At 36.9% G+C, this 16363-nt stretch overlaps 1 protein-coding gene across 1 annotated transcript; it reads left to right on the top strand.

Annotated features, from left to right (window-relative positions):
- Positions 1-1446: 1446 nt before the first annotated feature.
- Positions 1447-11691, top strand: LOC136277772 (uncharacterized). The gene is made up of 6 exons (XM_066160449.1): positions 1447-1504; positions 5680-5700; positions 6407-6457; positions 8825-8972; positions 9515-9633; positions 10593-11691. Exons 3-6 carry the CDS (start codon positions 6407-6409, stop codon positions 10800-10802), a joined length of 528 nt encoding a protein of 175 aa, XP_066016546.1. The 5' UTR covers positions 1447-1504; positions 5680-5700; the 3' UTR covers positions 10803-11691.
- Positions 11692-16363: the final 4672 nt, after the last annotated feature.

Genomic DNA, 16363 nt, shown 5'->3' with positions numbered 1-16363 from the left:
GTGATTAGTTATTGTTTGGCGTCACTTCCGTTAATATTCAACTGCGAACGAACACCTCTGCATTTGTCCGCATAAAGTGATTAACAGTTTGTGAATTCATACGATTATATCTGGGTTGAAGGAAGGAAAGCGTCAATGTACAGCGAGTAATGCACACAACATTTGCAGTCATGATAACTACAAAACTCTAGAACGAATGAATCATTCAGCGACAAAAATAGCATCAAAATTGTCAGAGGGCATGCAAAAAGCCTCGCAACGCATCATTAAACAGATATGTCGGAGCATGTTTCGTTATCCAGGGCCTGATGTCATAGAAAAACAAAACCTGCATCAACTATTGGAGGTCGAAAACGACCAAAAAGAATGTCGTAAATCGTAATGATCCTCCTCGCAACTCTTATTTCGGCTGAGATCTCAAAATGTTTCAAAACTGTGAACAAGATTCATCGCTCCGATGCTCCAGATAAAAAAAGTTAATTATACCATACATACTTCCTAATCAAAACCGCTAATATCTGACAGCCAAGAACAGCCAAGAACATGCCGTGGTTCTTATCATAAATTTATTAAGCCTCCTCAGTGCTGTGTGGACGGCCATACATAACAAAATATATCGCAAACCGAATGCAAATTTTTTAAGTCATAAAAACAATTACGGGCAAAATGAATCATTTTGCGATAGAAATAGCACCTGGGGGAATAAACAAAGCCAAGAGCTTATTTTCATGATAGAAATATTTGCCATTTTTGGCAGCCTCACTTTCAATAGTAATTCAAATACAATGTTTTTCTTCTAACTACATGAACAACCACAAGTTATTGAGCTTCAAAGTATGTATAGCATTTTAAGGAAGCATTTCACTAAGCCATCATATCTGACAATTTTCTTCTCCTTGCTTAGCTAAGCTAATTGTCCAAACTTAAACACCAACTTATTGATAAGCTATTGCAAGAATTTAGTAGAATATTTTCAAGTCTCAAACAGCATTCAGCATCATTCCAAAAGTGCTCCTGTTGGATGGCTCAAAAGAAACGTTGCAAAAGAAAGAAGAAGTTGGAGTGTCCTAACGTGATTATTAATACAATTTCCCAATTTCTAATGCAGTATAAACTTACTTACACATGTAATAAAAAGAAAACGAAAAAAGACTGAAGAGCAAAACCTTTAATGTCGTGACTTTGGTAACTACTGAAAGGGGTTCTAATCAATGACAGGAGCAAGATTAAAAACACAGACGCCAGGGAGGCGTTCACAAACCCAAGATCACATTCTTGATTACGGCAGTTTTTGTTCAAGTTACTAAAAAAGGGCCTATACTAGTAACCCTTTCCCTTCCCCCAGGCGACCTGGCTCTCACACCACTTGTTTATGCAACGATAGATCCAATAAGTGCAATATTAAGACAAAAGAAAAAGGAGAGGCTAGTCATATGACTGATAAACTTTATTTCACCTCGGTCTGTGTCGTGTCAGCGAGAACAACAAGTACGTAAACTTCAAGGTAAGTACAGCGTTAAATCATTGTATTATTTTCGCTTTGAGCTGGGAGAACTGAAGCTATACCGGGTCGCTTTAGTGGCCGTCGATAGCTAATTTCAAATGACGAATATCACAGTTTTGGGATGACCAAATTTGTGACATTAACGTTGTAAAAACTTCCTTTGCTTTTCTTTTAAAATGTTTCCGGGGACTTATCTACTCGTTAGTTCCCACCTCGTTTCAAATGGCCTGATGTAATAATCACTTTGAATATGAAATTTAAATATTCTTCCGCCGTTTGCATATACAAAGATTCTTGATAGCTTAGAGCTACTTGACTCAAGTCAGAAAGTTTCCAGCATTCTTAAAAATTCAACGTAACGATAACGACGAAAACTCACATATCCGGTGGAAAGATATTTTCTTTTTACGGTTCGTCTTCTGTTCTGGTTTGACCATTTCCGCATTTGTCCACATAAAGTGATTACATGGTTTATGAATACATATGATAATATCTGAGCTAAAATAAAACCTCATTTTTTTACAAACCTCATTTGGGATACCGCTCATACCTTAAAGTGTATTCAATGTTTCTCCCCCATGGTAATACTTAAATTATTTTCAACATCATTCGAAGCCATTCCCACTCTAATGTGACCGATTTTAAAATGACACGCCGATATAACCTGGCAAATTACGCGTCCTAGCGGGGTTTTTATCGTAACTTCCCGACTTGTCAATGTTGTGCGCACTATTCATTATAAAAGCAAAAGAAAGACCAAATCTAATAAAGAAAACTAATTGCACACATTATAATTATGTACAGACCGAATGTTTCATTAAGCGATTGAAATAGCATCAAAAAGCGCCAGAAGACATGCATAAACTCTCAGAACGCATCGTTAAGCGAACATGTCGGAGCAGGTTTCGTTATCTTAACCTGCATCAACTTTTGGAGGTCGAAAACGATTAAAAACAGTATAAATTGTCATAATGGTCCTCTCGCCTCTTCTTTGCCTTTTTATTTTAGTTGAAACCAAAAAACTGTTAAAAACTTGGAACTAAATTTATTACTCCGACGCTTCAATCGAAAAAAAAGGTAATATTTCAAACGTATTATTTGACAGTTAAACAAGTTGATTGTCCTGTTGTGGTTGTTATCACAAATCTGTTAATTAGATATGCTAATCAGTGACAAACGTAGTATTACCGGGAGGCATTCACATTCCGACGAAACAATACGAATACAATTGCCTTATCTAGTCCTCATCTTTAGACAAAGATGATGGCTGTGATATTTTTAGAAAGAGATACAAGTGACTAAGAAAAGCCTGTAAAATTTACAGTCGAACATTTATATATAACTATTGAAAGATATACTAATCAGGGACAGAAATAGGACTAAAAACTCTCTCACCAGGAGGCATTCACATTCCGGATACAATTCAAATACAATTGCCTAAAAAGACTCAAGAGAAAAACGTTGTATTAATGTCAATATCTGTGCAAATGTGCACCCACCCATCCCCCAAACCAACAGCAGTCAACTGATAACAAATTAGGCAAAATGTTGGGTTAGGGGAGTAGGTGTACATTAGCTGATCAGAACTGAACTGAGACAGATCCAAAACCTCTAAACACGTGACTCTTAAACTAATGTAAGAAATGCTAATCAGTTTTAGAAATAAGCTTTAAATCGCCTGAAGATATACACGAAAAGAAAAACATTTTTTTCTATATCATTATGTTCAGAATACTCCAAATATAAGCTCTAACACAAATTTAATTACCGTCATTACTAACCCTCATCATCACACAAGCACAAACAAGCCTATCTTGTACATCCTTTCCCTTCCCCCAAGTCTTCGTTTAGTGTGTTAAGCTCGAGAGTAAGAAGGGGAACTAAAGAATAATTCTATTTATGCACTCGGCTTTGAGGCGCCACGGAAAACAAATGTTCGTGAATACAAACGCAGATGGTGATTAGTTAAAGTTTGTGGTCACAAGGGACACACAGCATAGAGTATTTTGCAGTTGAGGATGCAATGATTTGTATCGCAACCTAAATTGGATGTAAAAATGTCATAACCTTCAAATTCAGGCGCCTAATGCAATGACGGCGACCTCGTACATCCGCTGAGGAAACAAAAAAGGATGCGAAGTTATTTGATTGTTTTAGCGCTCGAGCCAACATTACGCCGCTGTTTGCATTTGTCCGCACATAGTGATTAATGGTTTGTGAATACCTAGGATTACATCTGGGTTGAAGGAAGGAAAGTGTCAATCCTCAACGAGTGATGCACACAATATTTGCAGCATGATGGAGCAAAACTCCAGACAGAATGAATCATTCAGCGATAGAAAGAGCATTAAAATTTTAGAGAGCGTGTACAAAACCTCTTAACGCATCGTTAAGCAGACATGTCGGGGCATGTTTCATTATCCAAGGCCTGAAGTTTTGGAAGATATAACCTACATCAACTATCGCAGGTCGAAAACGACTAATAAGGAATAGTATAAATCATGATGATCCTCCTCCCAACTCTTCTTTGGCGGTTGTTTCAGTTGAGGTCTCAAAATGTTTCAAAACTGTAAAAAAGAGTCATCGCTCCGATGATCCAGGTCAAGAGAAGTTAATTCTACAAAACATACTTCCTTATTGAAACCCCTTGACCCCTCTTTGGACGTCTAGCTAATATTTAACAACCAGGAGCATCGTATGTCGTATCGTGGTTCTTATTACAAATTTATTAAGACTCTTCAGTGCTGTGTGGACGGCAATACATAACAAAATGTATTGCAAACCGAGGAACAAACTTTCGAGTCATAAAAAAACAAATATGGACAAAATGAATACTTTGGTGATGGAAATAGGATCAAAAGCGCCAGGGGGCAGAAACAAAATTAAGAGCACATTTAAATGATAGAAACATTTGCATTTTCGGCAGCATGACTTTCAAAAATAATTCAAATACAATTTTTTTTCTCTAACTACGTAAACAACCACAAGTTATTAAGCTTTAACGCATAAAGAGCATTTTAAGGAAGCATTTCACCAAGCTACCATATCTGATATGTTTTCTCCTTGTTTAATTAAACTCATTTGTCCAAACTTAAACATAAAACCAATGATAAGCTATTACAATGATCTAGTAGAATATTTTCAAGTCTCAAACTGAATTCGGCATCATTCGAATTCCAACACCGCTTCTGTTGGACGGCTCAGAAGAAACGTTGCAAAAGAAAGAAGAATTTGAATTGTCTTAATGTGATTATTGATACAATTTCCCAATTTCCAATGCAGTATAAACTTGCTTACACATATAACATACTTTAATCATTTTCAACATCATTTGAAGCCATTCCCACTCTCATGTGACCGCTTTTAAAACGACACGCTAAGATAACCTGGCAAATGACGCGTCCTAGCGAGGTTTTTATCATAACTTTCCGACTTTTCAATGTTGTGTTCCCTGTTTATGATAAACGCAAAAGAAAGACGAAATCTAATAAAGACAAATAATTGCATACATTTCAATTACTACAGACCGAATGTTTCATTGAGCGATTGAAATAGCATCAAAAAGCGCCAGAGGACATGCATAAACTCTCAGAATGCATCGTTAAGCAAACATGTCGGGGCAGGTTTCGTTATCTCAACCTGCATCAATTTTTGGAGGTCGAAAACGATTAAAAACAATATTAAGGCATGACTATTTACAAATATGAATACTAAATTGAACAAACGTTTTGTTGCAGAAGATGCTATGTATTCCAGTGAAGCAAAACACTACAGGTTGCTCTCGAAACAAATTTAGAGCCTAAAAAGCCAAACTGTGGAGAAAATATCAGACATAAAAAAAAAAGACTGCATCTCGTCTGGCCCTTTCTTTCTTTCACCCTCATCTCACAACTTTTGTGTATATATTGACATATCATTAACATATCTGGTCACGCGAGAATTGGTCAAAACGAACTGACATTACAACTAACAGCTTTAAAATTTCGACGATTAAGTTATCCAGTGAGGCGATTTTTTAGGGAAGAGGCAGCGGATGACCGTTGTGGAAACGTGAATAAGAAAAAACTAAGAGCGATTAAGGAGGTGCCTTTACAGTTTAGGTTTCGAAACTGGTTGCCTTGCCAGCAACTTTTGTTTACACTTCTTCGTTCCCTCATTTCACTTCCTCACAACAGGGAGAAGGTGTTCGTTTCACGGTAAGTACTAGCAAGTTGCTGTATGATAATAAACTTAACCTAAGAAATCTTGGTTCATTTGATGAAAAAGTTTGCTCGTGTGTTTCAATTTTTTTATTTAATCTTCTTAACATGCCTCGGAGAATACCGTACAGCCTGACTCACAGATTTACAATTCATCTGGACCGTAACATGCTCGTTGCTTCAAATTTAATGTGGCCTTTCGTTCAGTTTTTTTGTACTCAATTTCCTAAAAAATTTACTTACGAGTCGAGATCATAAACAAATATGCGTGAGTCCAACCTCAGATGCTGCTTAAAAATAGTCTTTAATTATGAGGGTGACAGTATTGAGTGTTCAAAAGCAATTGATGCAAAAGATGCAGTCATTTCTAACCCAACTTTGATTTGAGTCAGAGAGTGTTACGGCGTTCAAAACCAGGCGCATAGTATGCTAACGGCTGGTTTGCACATTTAATGGTTGACTATTTTTTCGCTCTCAATTATCTACGTAATTGGCAAAGAAAGCCCTCGCGCACAATTAACTTCAAAAGCAAACTGTTCAGGCATTATGTTAAATAAAGGAATAAATTACCACCTGTGGAGGAAAATTATTCCTTTGCGGTTACACGGTGTTATTTATGGCCCGAGTAGGTATACACGATAATCGAGCGTGCGCTCATTAAGAGATAAGAAGGAACCATTCTAATAGCTGGTATCTCTGATAGATGAGCTGTTTTGGAAGGCGTCAGAACGGGAACCGCGTAGGTAATGCAGAGGTATGTGTTCTTAATTCTTTTCTTTCCTTAAGCAGGCTCGATATTTTTTCAGTATCTGCAGAAAAATTGTTTTTGAAACCCGCAAAAATCCAGAAAAATATCATTCATCAACTCTGGAGCCCTGTCAGCCAGAGCAATACTGGGCTTTTAGAGAGGGTTCCAAACAATGACAAAGTAGCCTGCGGTGGAAGTTTTAGCAGGGAGGGGGGGAGGGGGGTAGTAAATAATTCTGTTTATTTAAAGAGTAACGTGAGCCGCAATTCAGGCCAGAAGTCCATGACACAAAAAGCGTAGCAATGTTACTGTATGCATCTTTGACATTTCTTGCCACATCCCTCTTATCTGATGATAATCATATTAATTGATATTTACTCCAGAAATACCAAATACCAAAGAAATACTAATTTTGGGGGTTTTGAGAAACCTTGTCTAGAGTTTTGCATATTTAGCTTGAAAATGGTCATTTTGATACTCAGAGCTCTCTTCTAGGGGGATAAATATGATGGGCATGTGCAATAGCATTGACGGCAATCATTCAAATAATTATATTATGTTGTGTTTTGTTGTGTTCAGTTCGGCTCTGTTAAGTTTTTTTGAGTTGTAATGTTGTTTTGCTGTGTTGTATAGTGTCGTGTTCAGTCGAGCTGAGTTAATTTGTTATATTCCTACTGTCGTGTTGTTGTGTTCAGCTGTGCTGTTTTCTTTCGTATAGTGTTGATTTTCTGTTCTGTTTTGTTGCTACATTTTATTGAATTTTTTTTAGTAGCATCAATCTCTTATTTCCACCCCCCCCCCCCTCACCCTCACAAAGACAAAGTCTCTCGCAAACATCAATAAATTATCACGTTCAGTGGAAAATTGTAAAATTTATTATTTAAAAGAAAAATGGACACTGAATTGTACATTAAGATCTTAATTGTGCAAGCTAATTTCCTTCATTGTTTTTTTGCTTGTTTTACTCTTTTTTTTTTGACTTCCGTGAAAGAAGGAACCTATGGAATTGTGAATGGAATTGTGAACGGTTTGCCCATAATGGTTTAAATCACCTATGTGCAACTGATTTTCGTCAGATGTTAGCCTTATTCAAGGAAGGCTTCAGAAATTTTAGTGCCAGCTACAAGGATATGATTCAGTAAATAAAAAAAAAATACTAGAAAGATCATAGTTAAGTGCTTTATTGATCTTAAAATATGAAGAGATTTTATAAATTAGGTGCGTTTTATCTGCATAAGTACCTGAATCCTTTGCTTATTCCTTTTCAATCGCCAGATAAAATATTGTAATCCCAGAACCCAGAACATTCGCCTGGTTCTGCGAACAGTTTTTTATGTTTAAATTGATGACAGATTTCAGATTTTAGATTCAAATTCTGTTTAATCCGTTCATTGTCCAAATGTTCTCATGGCATATACACTTAGAAAAGGGAATAACGATAATAGCTTTCTTTTTTACATGTTTTTAAAGTAACATTCATGAAAAATTTTCAACCCCCAAAAATTTATTATTTGGGTATTTCACTGCTTTTTCTGCAACACTGAGAGCAAAAAGTATTGTGGTTATTGCTGGAGCACTAAAGAAGCAGGCGTTAGAAATACAAAGGTTGAATAGGAACAGTGTTTTGTTCCAGTAAGAGCAATTTGCGTTTATGTTAAAATTAGGATTCACATGAAATCAAGACTCCTCCCTCTACTCTCGCATTCTCTTCAGACTCACAAAATCTAGTTTCAGCTTAAGTTCAAATATATTGATTTCCCCTTTTCAACAATTTTTTTTTGTTACGCAATTTTTTATTTGTTTTTTGTTTGTTTGTTTGGTCTGTTTTGTCTTGTTTTGTTTCCCTTTTTCTTCGGGGGGGAGTAAGTGGGGTGCTGACTGTTGAGCGTTTATTTTTTTTGGTTGTTTTATTTGGTCTATTTGTTTTAATCTTTTGTTTTAACTCTGGCACTCGTTTGAAGTAGAGAGTTTCACAGCAATGTAGGGTGTTTCCGTGATCAAGCGTTTGACTCAGAAAAAATAACATTGCATTTGGATTGAAATTCATCATGATTTCGATCGAGAAGGAATACGTTTTTTCCTTAAGAAATGAGTTAAAATCTTTTGGTTGCGCCTGTAGAAGTGGGGGCGAACTTAATTTTTTTTTTAGGAGGCTAACTATAAAAGGTTTAGACGGGGGAACTTGCAAATGAGTCAGTTGCCCTAAGATTTTCAGGACACTTACGATAAACAGCTAAACGAGAAGAAGACTACTACTTGCTACTCCACATACATAACTACTATACATAACTAGCTCATACTTTTCGATGGAGATCAAGTTAAGACTTCGCGAGATCGTCATGCTATAATGAGATGTTCATGTGACCTTTGCAGAGCGAAGTGTGCAATGTAATTCATAAAGACACCACTTATCAACTGTGGAGCTGGTTTAGCCAGGAAGGAGATGGTATTATGAAGAGGAATCCCAACGGTGGCAAAGTGAGTTGCGACGGAAGAGATCAAAATAGTGATCATCAAAATAGTAAGTAGACTTTTATGTTATCCTGCATCATGTACCTTTAACATGCACGAAAACATTTGTTGTAAAATGATTGTTAAAAACTGTACAAAGAATCTGGCTAAGTTTTACCCTAATAAGTGCCATAAGAGTGCAATCAGGTATGCTTTTGACTTTCGCGATGAAACGTCGAGCCCCTCTAATTAGATCGCGCATAACTGTTTGTACAGTGTATATGTCGTTTGAACCCAATAACATATCGCAATGGGTTAGCAACGTGTCGTTCTCGCTCCACGATATAACTAAGTATAGATGCACTCTATGGGTGCCTCCTTTCATTTTTTTTCTCTTAATCGTTAGTAGTTCCAATACCATAAGTTGATTTATTTTTCTGTTCTCGTTTAACAATTATATTACTTGAATCTTCGTTGAGGCCTGAGGGTTCAAATTTGGGGTTATGCGCATTTGGTGACAAACTTCCGTCAAGCTAGGTTAAAAGTCAGACCGAATTTTTCACACATAGGCTTTGACTTTAAAATTTTCGTTTTCTTCCATTGTGATCATAGCTTATGCGACTACTAGGGATAAAACACAAGGGACAAACGACCCACCTTGTTATGCCTTCCTATTCGACAAGAAATACGCAATGAAAGGAAGTGGAAAAGGACAATCAATCACTACCGTAGTAAGGAACTACTTTTAATCTAGCGTTTATTAATTCATTTGTTCATAAAACAAAATAAACGGAAGATTAACGTCAACAAAACCTAAAAAAACTGATAATGTACTTCTTTATTGCCTCTCTAATTGACGTATCGAGACATACGTTGTGGCAAACAACTGGTTAGCAACTACAATAACTAGACAGCTTGGTTGTCTCTGCACAACCAGATGACGCGTCTTTTAGTCACGTCTTTACGTGTCAAGCATTGCGACAATTGCTGCGATTTCATAAATTGACAGTGTTTTTCTGTGGTCTGTACTCTTATCGCCAACAATATTCGTCATGACAGAGGTCAAAATGTTGTGGACTCACGTGGCGCAGCCGAGTGAGTCTGTAACATATTGACCTCTGAGGAATCGAACCCCAGACCTTCGGATTCCGTGCTCCCTTGTTTTACCAAACAGCCACAGAGACTCTACGGTAAGCGAGGCCTATTACGAAGTTCATATGACACGCGTCCTGCATACTGCTAGGATCAGTAATGTCGATAGCGTCATACAGAAGAGATGGTAGGTTTTAAAGAAATAGAGAAAGATGTTTTTCGTCTTGCCACGAGTGTAGAACGAAAAAAAAATTCTGAGTCCCCATGAAGAATCGAACCTCAGACCTTCGGATTCCGCGCTAAAATACTGTCGATTGATATTGACGTCAAAGACGTCAATTAAAATGAATATTGTAGTGCGTGACCGTTGCGTGATACATTAACGCTATCGCGAGGAAGCTTTGTCTGTAGCGTAATCGACAGCGGCAGATTGACCGATCAGATTGCGAAATTGCTACCAATTTTGGTTAAAATATAGTTTCAAACGGAATGCGCGCGTGCAACATTAAATCGCGCGTGTTAAACTTGTCAATTGATTATGATGAGCTGAATGTTCAGCGAAGCAACTTCTGATTCAACGCTATTTTCAATTTGCAAGGGAACAAATTCGAGTGATTACAAGGGCAAGAGCGTGGTATTTGAGCCCCAATACTGCGGGGCCTTCACGATGCTCAAGCTTTATGACACCGATCTCTACGTGGGATGCGACCGCAAGGGCGTCACAACTCTGATGGAAAGTGTTGATCATACCAATCCGAGTCCTAAGATTCTTTTCCTCGCTGAAAAAGTAATTTCAAAAGACAACTAGTGAGTCATTGCTCTTTCTTCCTCGTTATATTTCCAAGTAAGACATAGAGACATACCTTGCGTAACAGATAGAGAAATCTGACATTCAATTTGATCAAGAGCCACGGGTTGAGCAGTTCATGTTATCTTGCTTTTATTAGATTTAGTCGTTAGGCTTTTTTTAAATTAAGATTCTTTTTTTATCGCATCATTGCGTCGTCAATTAGACACGCAAATATTCGTAAGGGAGATCTAGTTCTAAAAGCTAATTAAACGTCATTCTCAATCTGTTATTATAACTGCATAATGCACTCTTATCGCATCACGTCACATCGTATACAGTGTAATTGGAATTGTTACATCTGACCATTGTATAAGACAGCCAGTGTCGTAATAGCCAATTCATCGCTTATTGTCTCATCCTTCGGTCAGCCTTATTTTATTAATTTCAATTAAACTACGTGTGATCAGGTTTCCCTTACATGGAACAATGATTCCCTCGCTTTCAACATGTGATATCCTCGCTAACACTGTAATGACGCCCAACTAGTATCTAAGAGATACGGACTGAGGTCCAATCTAAACTTGAGGTTTATTCAGATTTATTTGAATTGCAGTTAACATATGGTGATCCAACCTTTTCTCATTGTAAATTGCTCTTATATCCTTGGGTCCGATAATGATGAGTTGAAAACAACATTTCCAAGGCTTCATAAAATATTTTTCTAAATTAAAGTTGCTTCTTGGAATATAGAGAACACAAATGCCCACTGCTATACAAAACTTAGAATGAATAAAAGTACTTTTAGCTGGAACATAATGTTTTTCGAGTCATTTATTTGCTTTGTCGTGCTTATATGCTTTCATTTTATTATATTCTAACTAAAACAGATTGATATTTAAAATCGAAATAAAAGACACCTACGCATGAGTGTTCTTTGTGATGGGAAACACTGGTTTAGGCAGTTTTTGCAGGAGTGAGAGTGACAAACCTCTAAATGTCTCAAAAACTTGGGACATTTCCTCTGCCATGACAAAATACATTCGTACGTTCGGTAATTACAATGTCCTTCTTTGAATCATTTACAACACTTTCTCAGACATAGGTAACCACATAATACGAACACTTTTAAGTGCACGTTCCCTTCATACTTGTCCACAAAATGAAATCCAAACACAACATATCTAGATTTGGTCGAGCGTGAAAGCTTAGCTCCAGTTGGTTAATGCTGATACCCTCAGAACCAGCTTTGCCATCAAAGTCGCTATTTTAGAAGTTAAAACTGACTTCACCATGTAAAAAGAGGAAAAACACTCAGGGAAAAACCTTGTATTAATGTCAGTATCTAAGCAACTATGCACCTACTCTTTCCCAACACAACAACAGTCAACTTATAACAAATTAGGGTCAATATTGGGTTAGGGGAGGAGTAGGTGCACAGTTGATCAGGCTGAGACAGATCCAAAATTTTTAAACACGTGACTTGCTAATTACTGACAGAAATGCTAATCACTTATAGAAATAAGATTTTTAAAACTCGCCTGAAGTTATGCATAAAAAAAAATTTTTCTTCTATATCATTAAGTTAAAAACACTCCAAATATAGCCTCTAACTACAAATGAATTACCGTAATTACTAACCCTCATCATCACTCAAGCACAAACGGGCCTTAAATCCTTTCCCTTCCTCTAAGTCTTCGTTTTGCTTCAGCTTCTGTCGTATCTGTAGGAAAGTACATTTGTAACATTGTATTATACACGTAGTGAAGAGCTAAATAGCTTTACAGGGTCGGTCATCCGCTCAAGGCCAGTTTTAAACGGCCAATTTTATAGTTTTGGGTCGAGAAAATTTATGAAATCCCCTTTAATTTCCTTTGATATCCTTACATTATTTTCTGAGTCATTGATTTACTAGCTAGCTCAAACAGATGAGCCAGAATAAATTATTTGTCTTCTCTAGTCAACATCCGAACTTCCGCTTGGAATTAGCTAATTCAAAGGACATACTTGCTTATAGTTTTTTTTTTATTTATGGAGTGACTTTTATCGAACACGAGTTTTTGGTGATGATTTAAGGTGACTGATAATTTCTTGTTGGATCCTCTTCATTTCTTTGTCTTTTTTATTACATTATTGTGAATCTTGATTTTTTGCTAATGATTTTCTGATTTCTTAAGCACCAAAACATGAAGCCAACAATATGGCGCTGTTTCCAAATATAATGATGCCTGATAGATTAGAGTGACTTAACCTAAATCAGACAGCTCTGAAGCATGCATGACGATGTAACATGACCATAACAAGCAAAATGCGTATATCCGATGGAAAGCTATTTTCTCTTCTATGGTTCGTCTTCTGTTTTCGGTCCACTGCAAAGAAAGCCTCCGCGTTTTTCCGCATGAACTGATAACATGGTTCGTAAATGCATACATATATGATTGTATATATATGTACATGTATATATATATATATATGATTTTATCTCGGTCGGAGGAAAGAAGGCGCAACTGCATTTTTAGCAAACGATGCACATGCATCCAATACAAAATTTTGTTGTTCATGGACGGGATACCGCTGATACCTCAGAATGGATTTAATTTCCTCCCCCATTCTAATATTCTAACAACTATCAACATCACTAGAATCCATTCCAATACACTGAGAATTTGCAGCAGCACTCAAATACCATTACCACCGGCCGCTTGTGCGCCTGCCTCTACAGAAACTTGTAAATACAACCAAAATTCGCACATATCCAATACAATGCTTTTTCCTTTTATAGAGTTTGTTTACCGTTCTCTTATATGCGATCGAACAAGTGGGCATCACTTGTCATGACATATTTCAAATGGCGTAAATATTTTTTTTTCCTGCATTGTGATTTATTTTAATCGATAATTCCACTTTGTTGATTAATACTTGATTAATGCTTCCCATTAGAATGTAATATTTACTCCTGGATACAAAGACGTGCTCGACAGTCATTAGACACTTTGCACATCCACGGAGGAACTTTGGATTAATTGGAAGGAAGAGATACAGTGTATGTTAAATGCAACTAGAGCAAATTGAAGAAGAAAACTTTTCGAGTTACAAATACATTACCACGGGCGGAAATAGAATCTTGGGACGGAAGTAGCATCGAAAGGCATTCACAAATCCTGGAGCATCTGTTTCAATTTTGACAACCTTATTGAAATAAAAACCTTGTTAGATTCTGTTATGACGTGGATTGCACTTATTTTTCAGGTGAGCATTTTTAAGTGTTCTCCGTATCTTGGGCCTTGCGTTAATCGTGTTTTGTAGAATCAGGCTCACTTAATCCTTTTGCAAAACACCAAATCTACCATCTAGCTGGATCTAGAAAAGTTGGTATGGTAAGAGTGGTCTTTCGTTCGGTTTTTTTGGTACTATGTTGCCCGGTGAAGCCTAACGAATAATTATATTTATGCCCTCGGCTTTGAAGCACCATTGTAAACAAATGTTCGTTAGTCCAAACGCAGAAGGTGATTAGTTATTGTTTGGCGTCACTTCCGTTGATATTCAACTGCGAACGAACACCTCTGCATTTGTCCGCATAAAGTGATTAACGGTTTGTGAATTCATACGATTATATCTGGGTTGAAGGAAGGAAAGCGTCAATGTACAGCGAGTAATGCACACAATATTTGCAGTCATGATAACTACAAAACTCTAGAACGAATGAATCATTCAGCGACAAAAATAGCATCAAAATTGTCAGAGAGCATCCAAAAAGCCTCGCAACGCATCATTAAACAGATATGTCGGAGCATCTTTCGTTATCCAGGGCCTGATGTCATAGAAAAACAAAACCTGCATCAACTATTGGAGGTCGAAAACGACCAAAAAGAATATCGTAAATCGTAATGATACTCCTCGAAACTCTTCTTTGGCTGGTTATTTCGGCTGAGATCTCAAAATGTTTCAAAACTGTGAACAAGATTCATCGCTCCGATGCTCCAGATAAAAAAAGTTAATTATACCATACATACTTCCTAATTAAAACCGCTTGATCCCTCATGTGGAAGCCTAATATCTTACAGCCAAGAACAGCCAAGAACAGCCAAGAACATGCCGTGGTTCTTATCACAAATTTATTAAGAGTCTTCAGTGCTGTGTGGACGGCCATACATAACAAAATATATCGCAAACCGAATGCAAATTTTTTAAGTCATAAAAACAATTACGGGCAAAATTAATCATTTTGCGATAGAAATAGCACCAGGGGGGATAAACAAAGCCAAGAGCTTATTTTCATGATAGAAATATTTGCCATCTTTGGCAGCCTCACTTTCAATAATAATTCAAATACAATGTTTTTCTTCTAACTACATGAACAACCACAAGTTATTGAGCTTCAAAGTATGTATAGCATTTTAAGGAAGCATTTCACTAAGCCATCATATCTGACAATTTTCTTCTCCTTGCTTAGCTAAGCTAATTGTCCAAACTTAAACACCAACTTATTGATAAGCTATTGCAAGAATTTCGTAGAATATTTTCAAGTCTCAAACAGCATTCAGCATCATTCCAAAAGTGCTCCTGTTGGATGGCTCAAAAGAAACGTTGCAAAAGAAAGAAGAAGTTGGAGTGTCCTAACGTAATTATTAATACAATTTCCCAATTTCTAATGCAGTATAAACTTACTTACACATGTAATAATGAAAAAGAAAACGAAAAAAGACTGAAGAGCAAAACCTTTATGTCGTGACTTTGGTAACTACTGAAAGGGGTTCTAATCAATGACAGGAGTAAGAGTAAAAACACAGATGCCAGGAGGGCATTCACAAACCAAAGGTCACATTCTTGATTATGGCAGTTTTTGTTCAAGTTACTAAAAACGGCCTATCCTAGTAACCCTTTCCCTTCCCCCAGGATACCTGGCTCTCACACCACTTGTTTATGCAACGATAGATCCAATAAGTGCAATATTAAGACAAAAGAAAAGGGAGAGGCTAGTCATATGACTGATAAACTTTATTTCACCTCGGTCTGTGTCGTGTCAGCGAGAACAACAAGTACGTAAACTTCAAGGTAAGTACAGCGTTAAATCATTGTATTATTTTCGCTTTGAGCTGGGAGAACTGAAGCTATACCGGATCGCTTTAGTGGCCGTCGATAGCTAATTTCAAATGACGAATATGACAGTTTTGGGATGACCAAATTTGTGACATTAACGTTATAAAAACTTCCTTTGCTTTTCTTTTAAAATGTTTCCGGGGACTGATCTACTCGTTAGTTCCCACCTCGTTTCAAATGGCCTGATGTAATAATCACTTTGAATGTGAAATTTAAATCTTCTTCCGCCGTTTGCAAATACAACGATTCTTGATAGATTAGAGCTACTTGACTCAAGTCAGAAAGTTTTCGAGCATTCTTAAAGATTCAATGTAACGATAACGACGAATACTCACATATCCGGTGGAAAGATATTTCTTTTGACGGTTCGTCTTCTGTTCTTGTTTGACCATTTCTGCATTTGTCCACATAAAGTGATTACATGGTTTATGAATACATATGTTAATATCTGAGCTAAAATAAGGAAGGCATTCTACAAACTT

The sequence above is a fragment of the Pocillopora verrucosa genome, chromosome 13 (genome assembly GCF_036669915.1).
Source record: "Pocillopora verrucosa isolate sample1 chromosome 13, ASM3666991v2, whole genome shotgun sequence".
In the NCBI taxonomy this organism is placed as follows: domain Eukaryota; kingdom Metazoa; phylum Cnidaria; class Anthozoa; order Scleractinia; family Pocilloporidae; genus Pocillopora; species Pocillopora verrucosa.
Note: the sequence above shows the minus strand (reverse complement) of the source record. Positions and strands in the feature narration are given on the sequence as shown.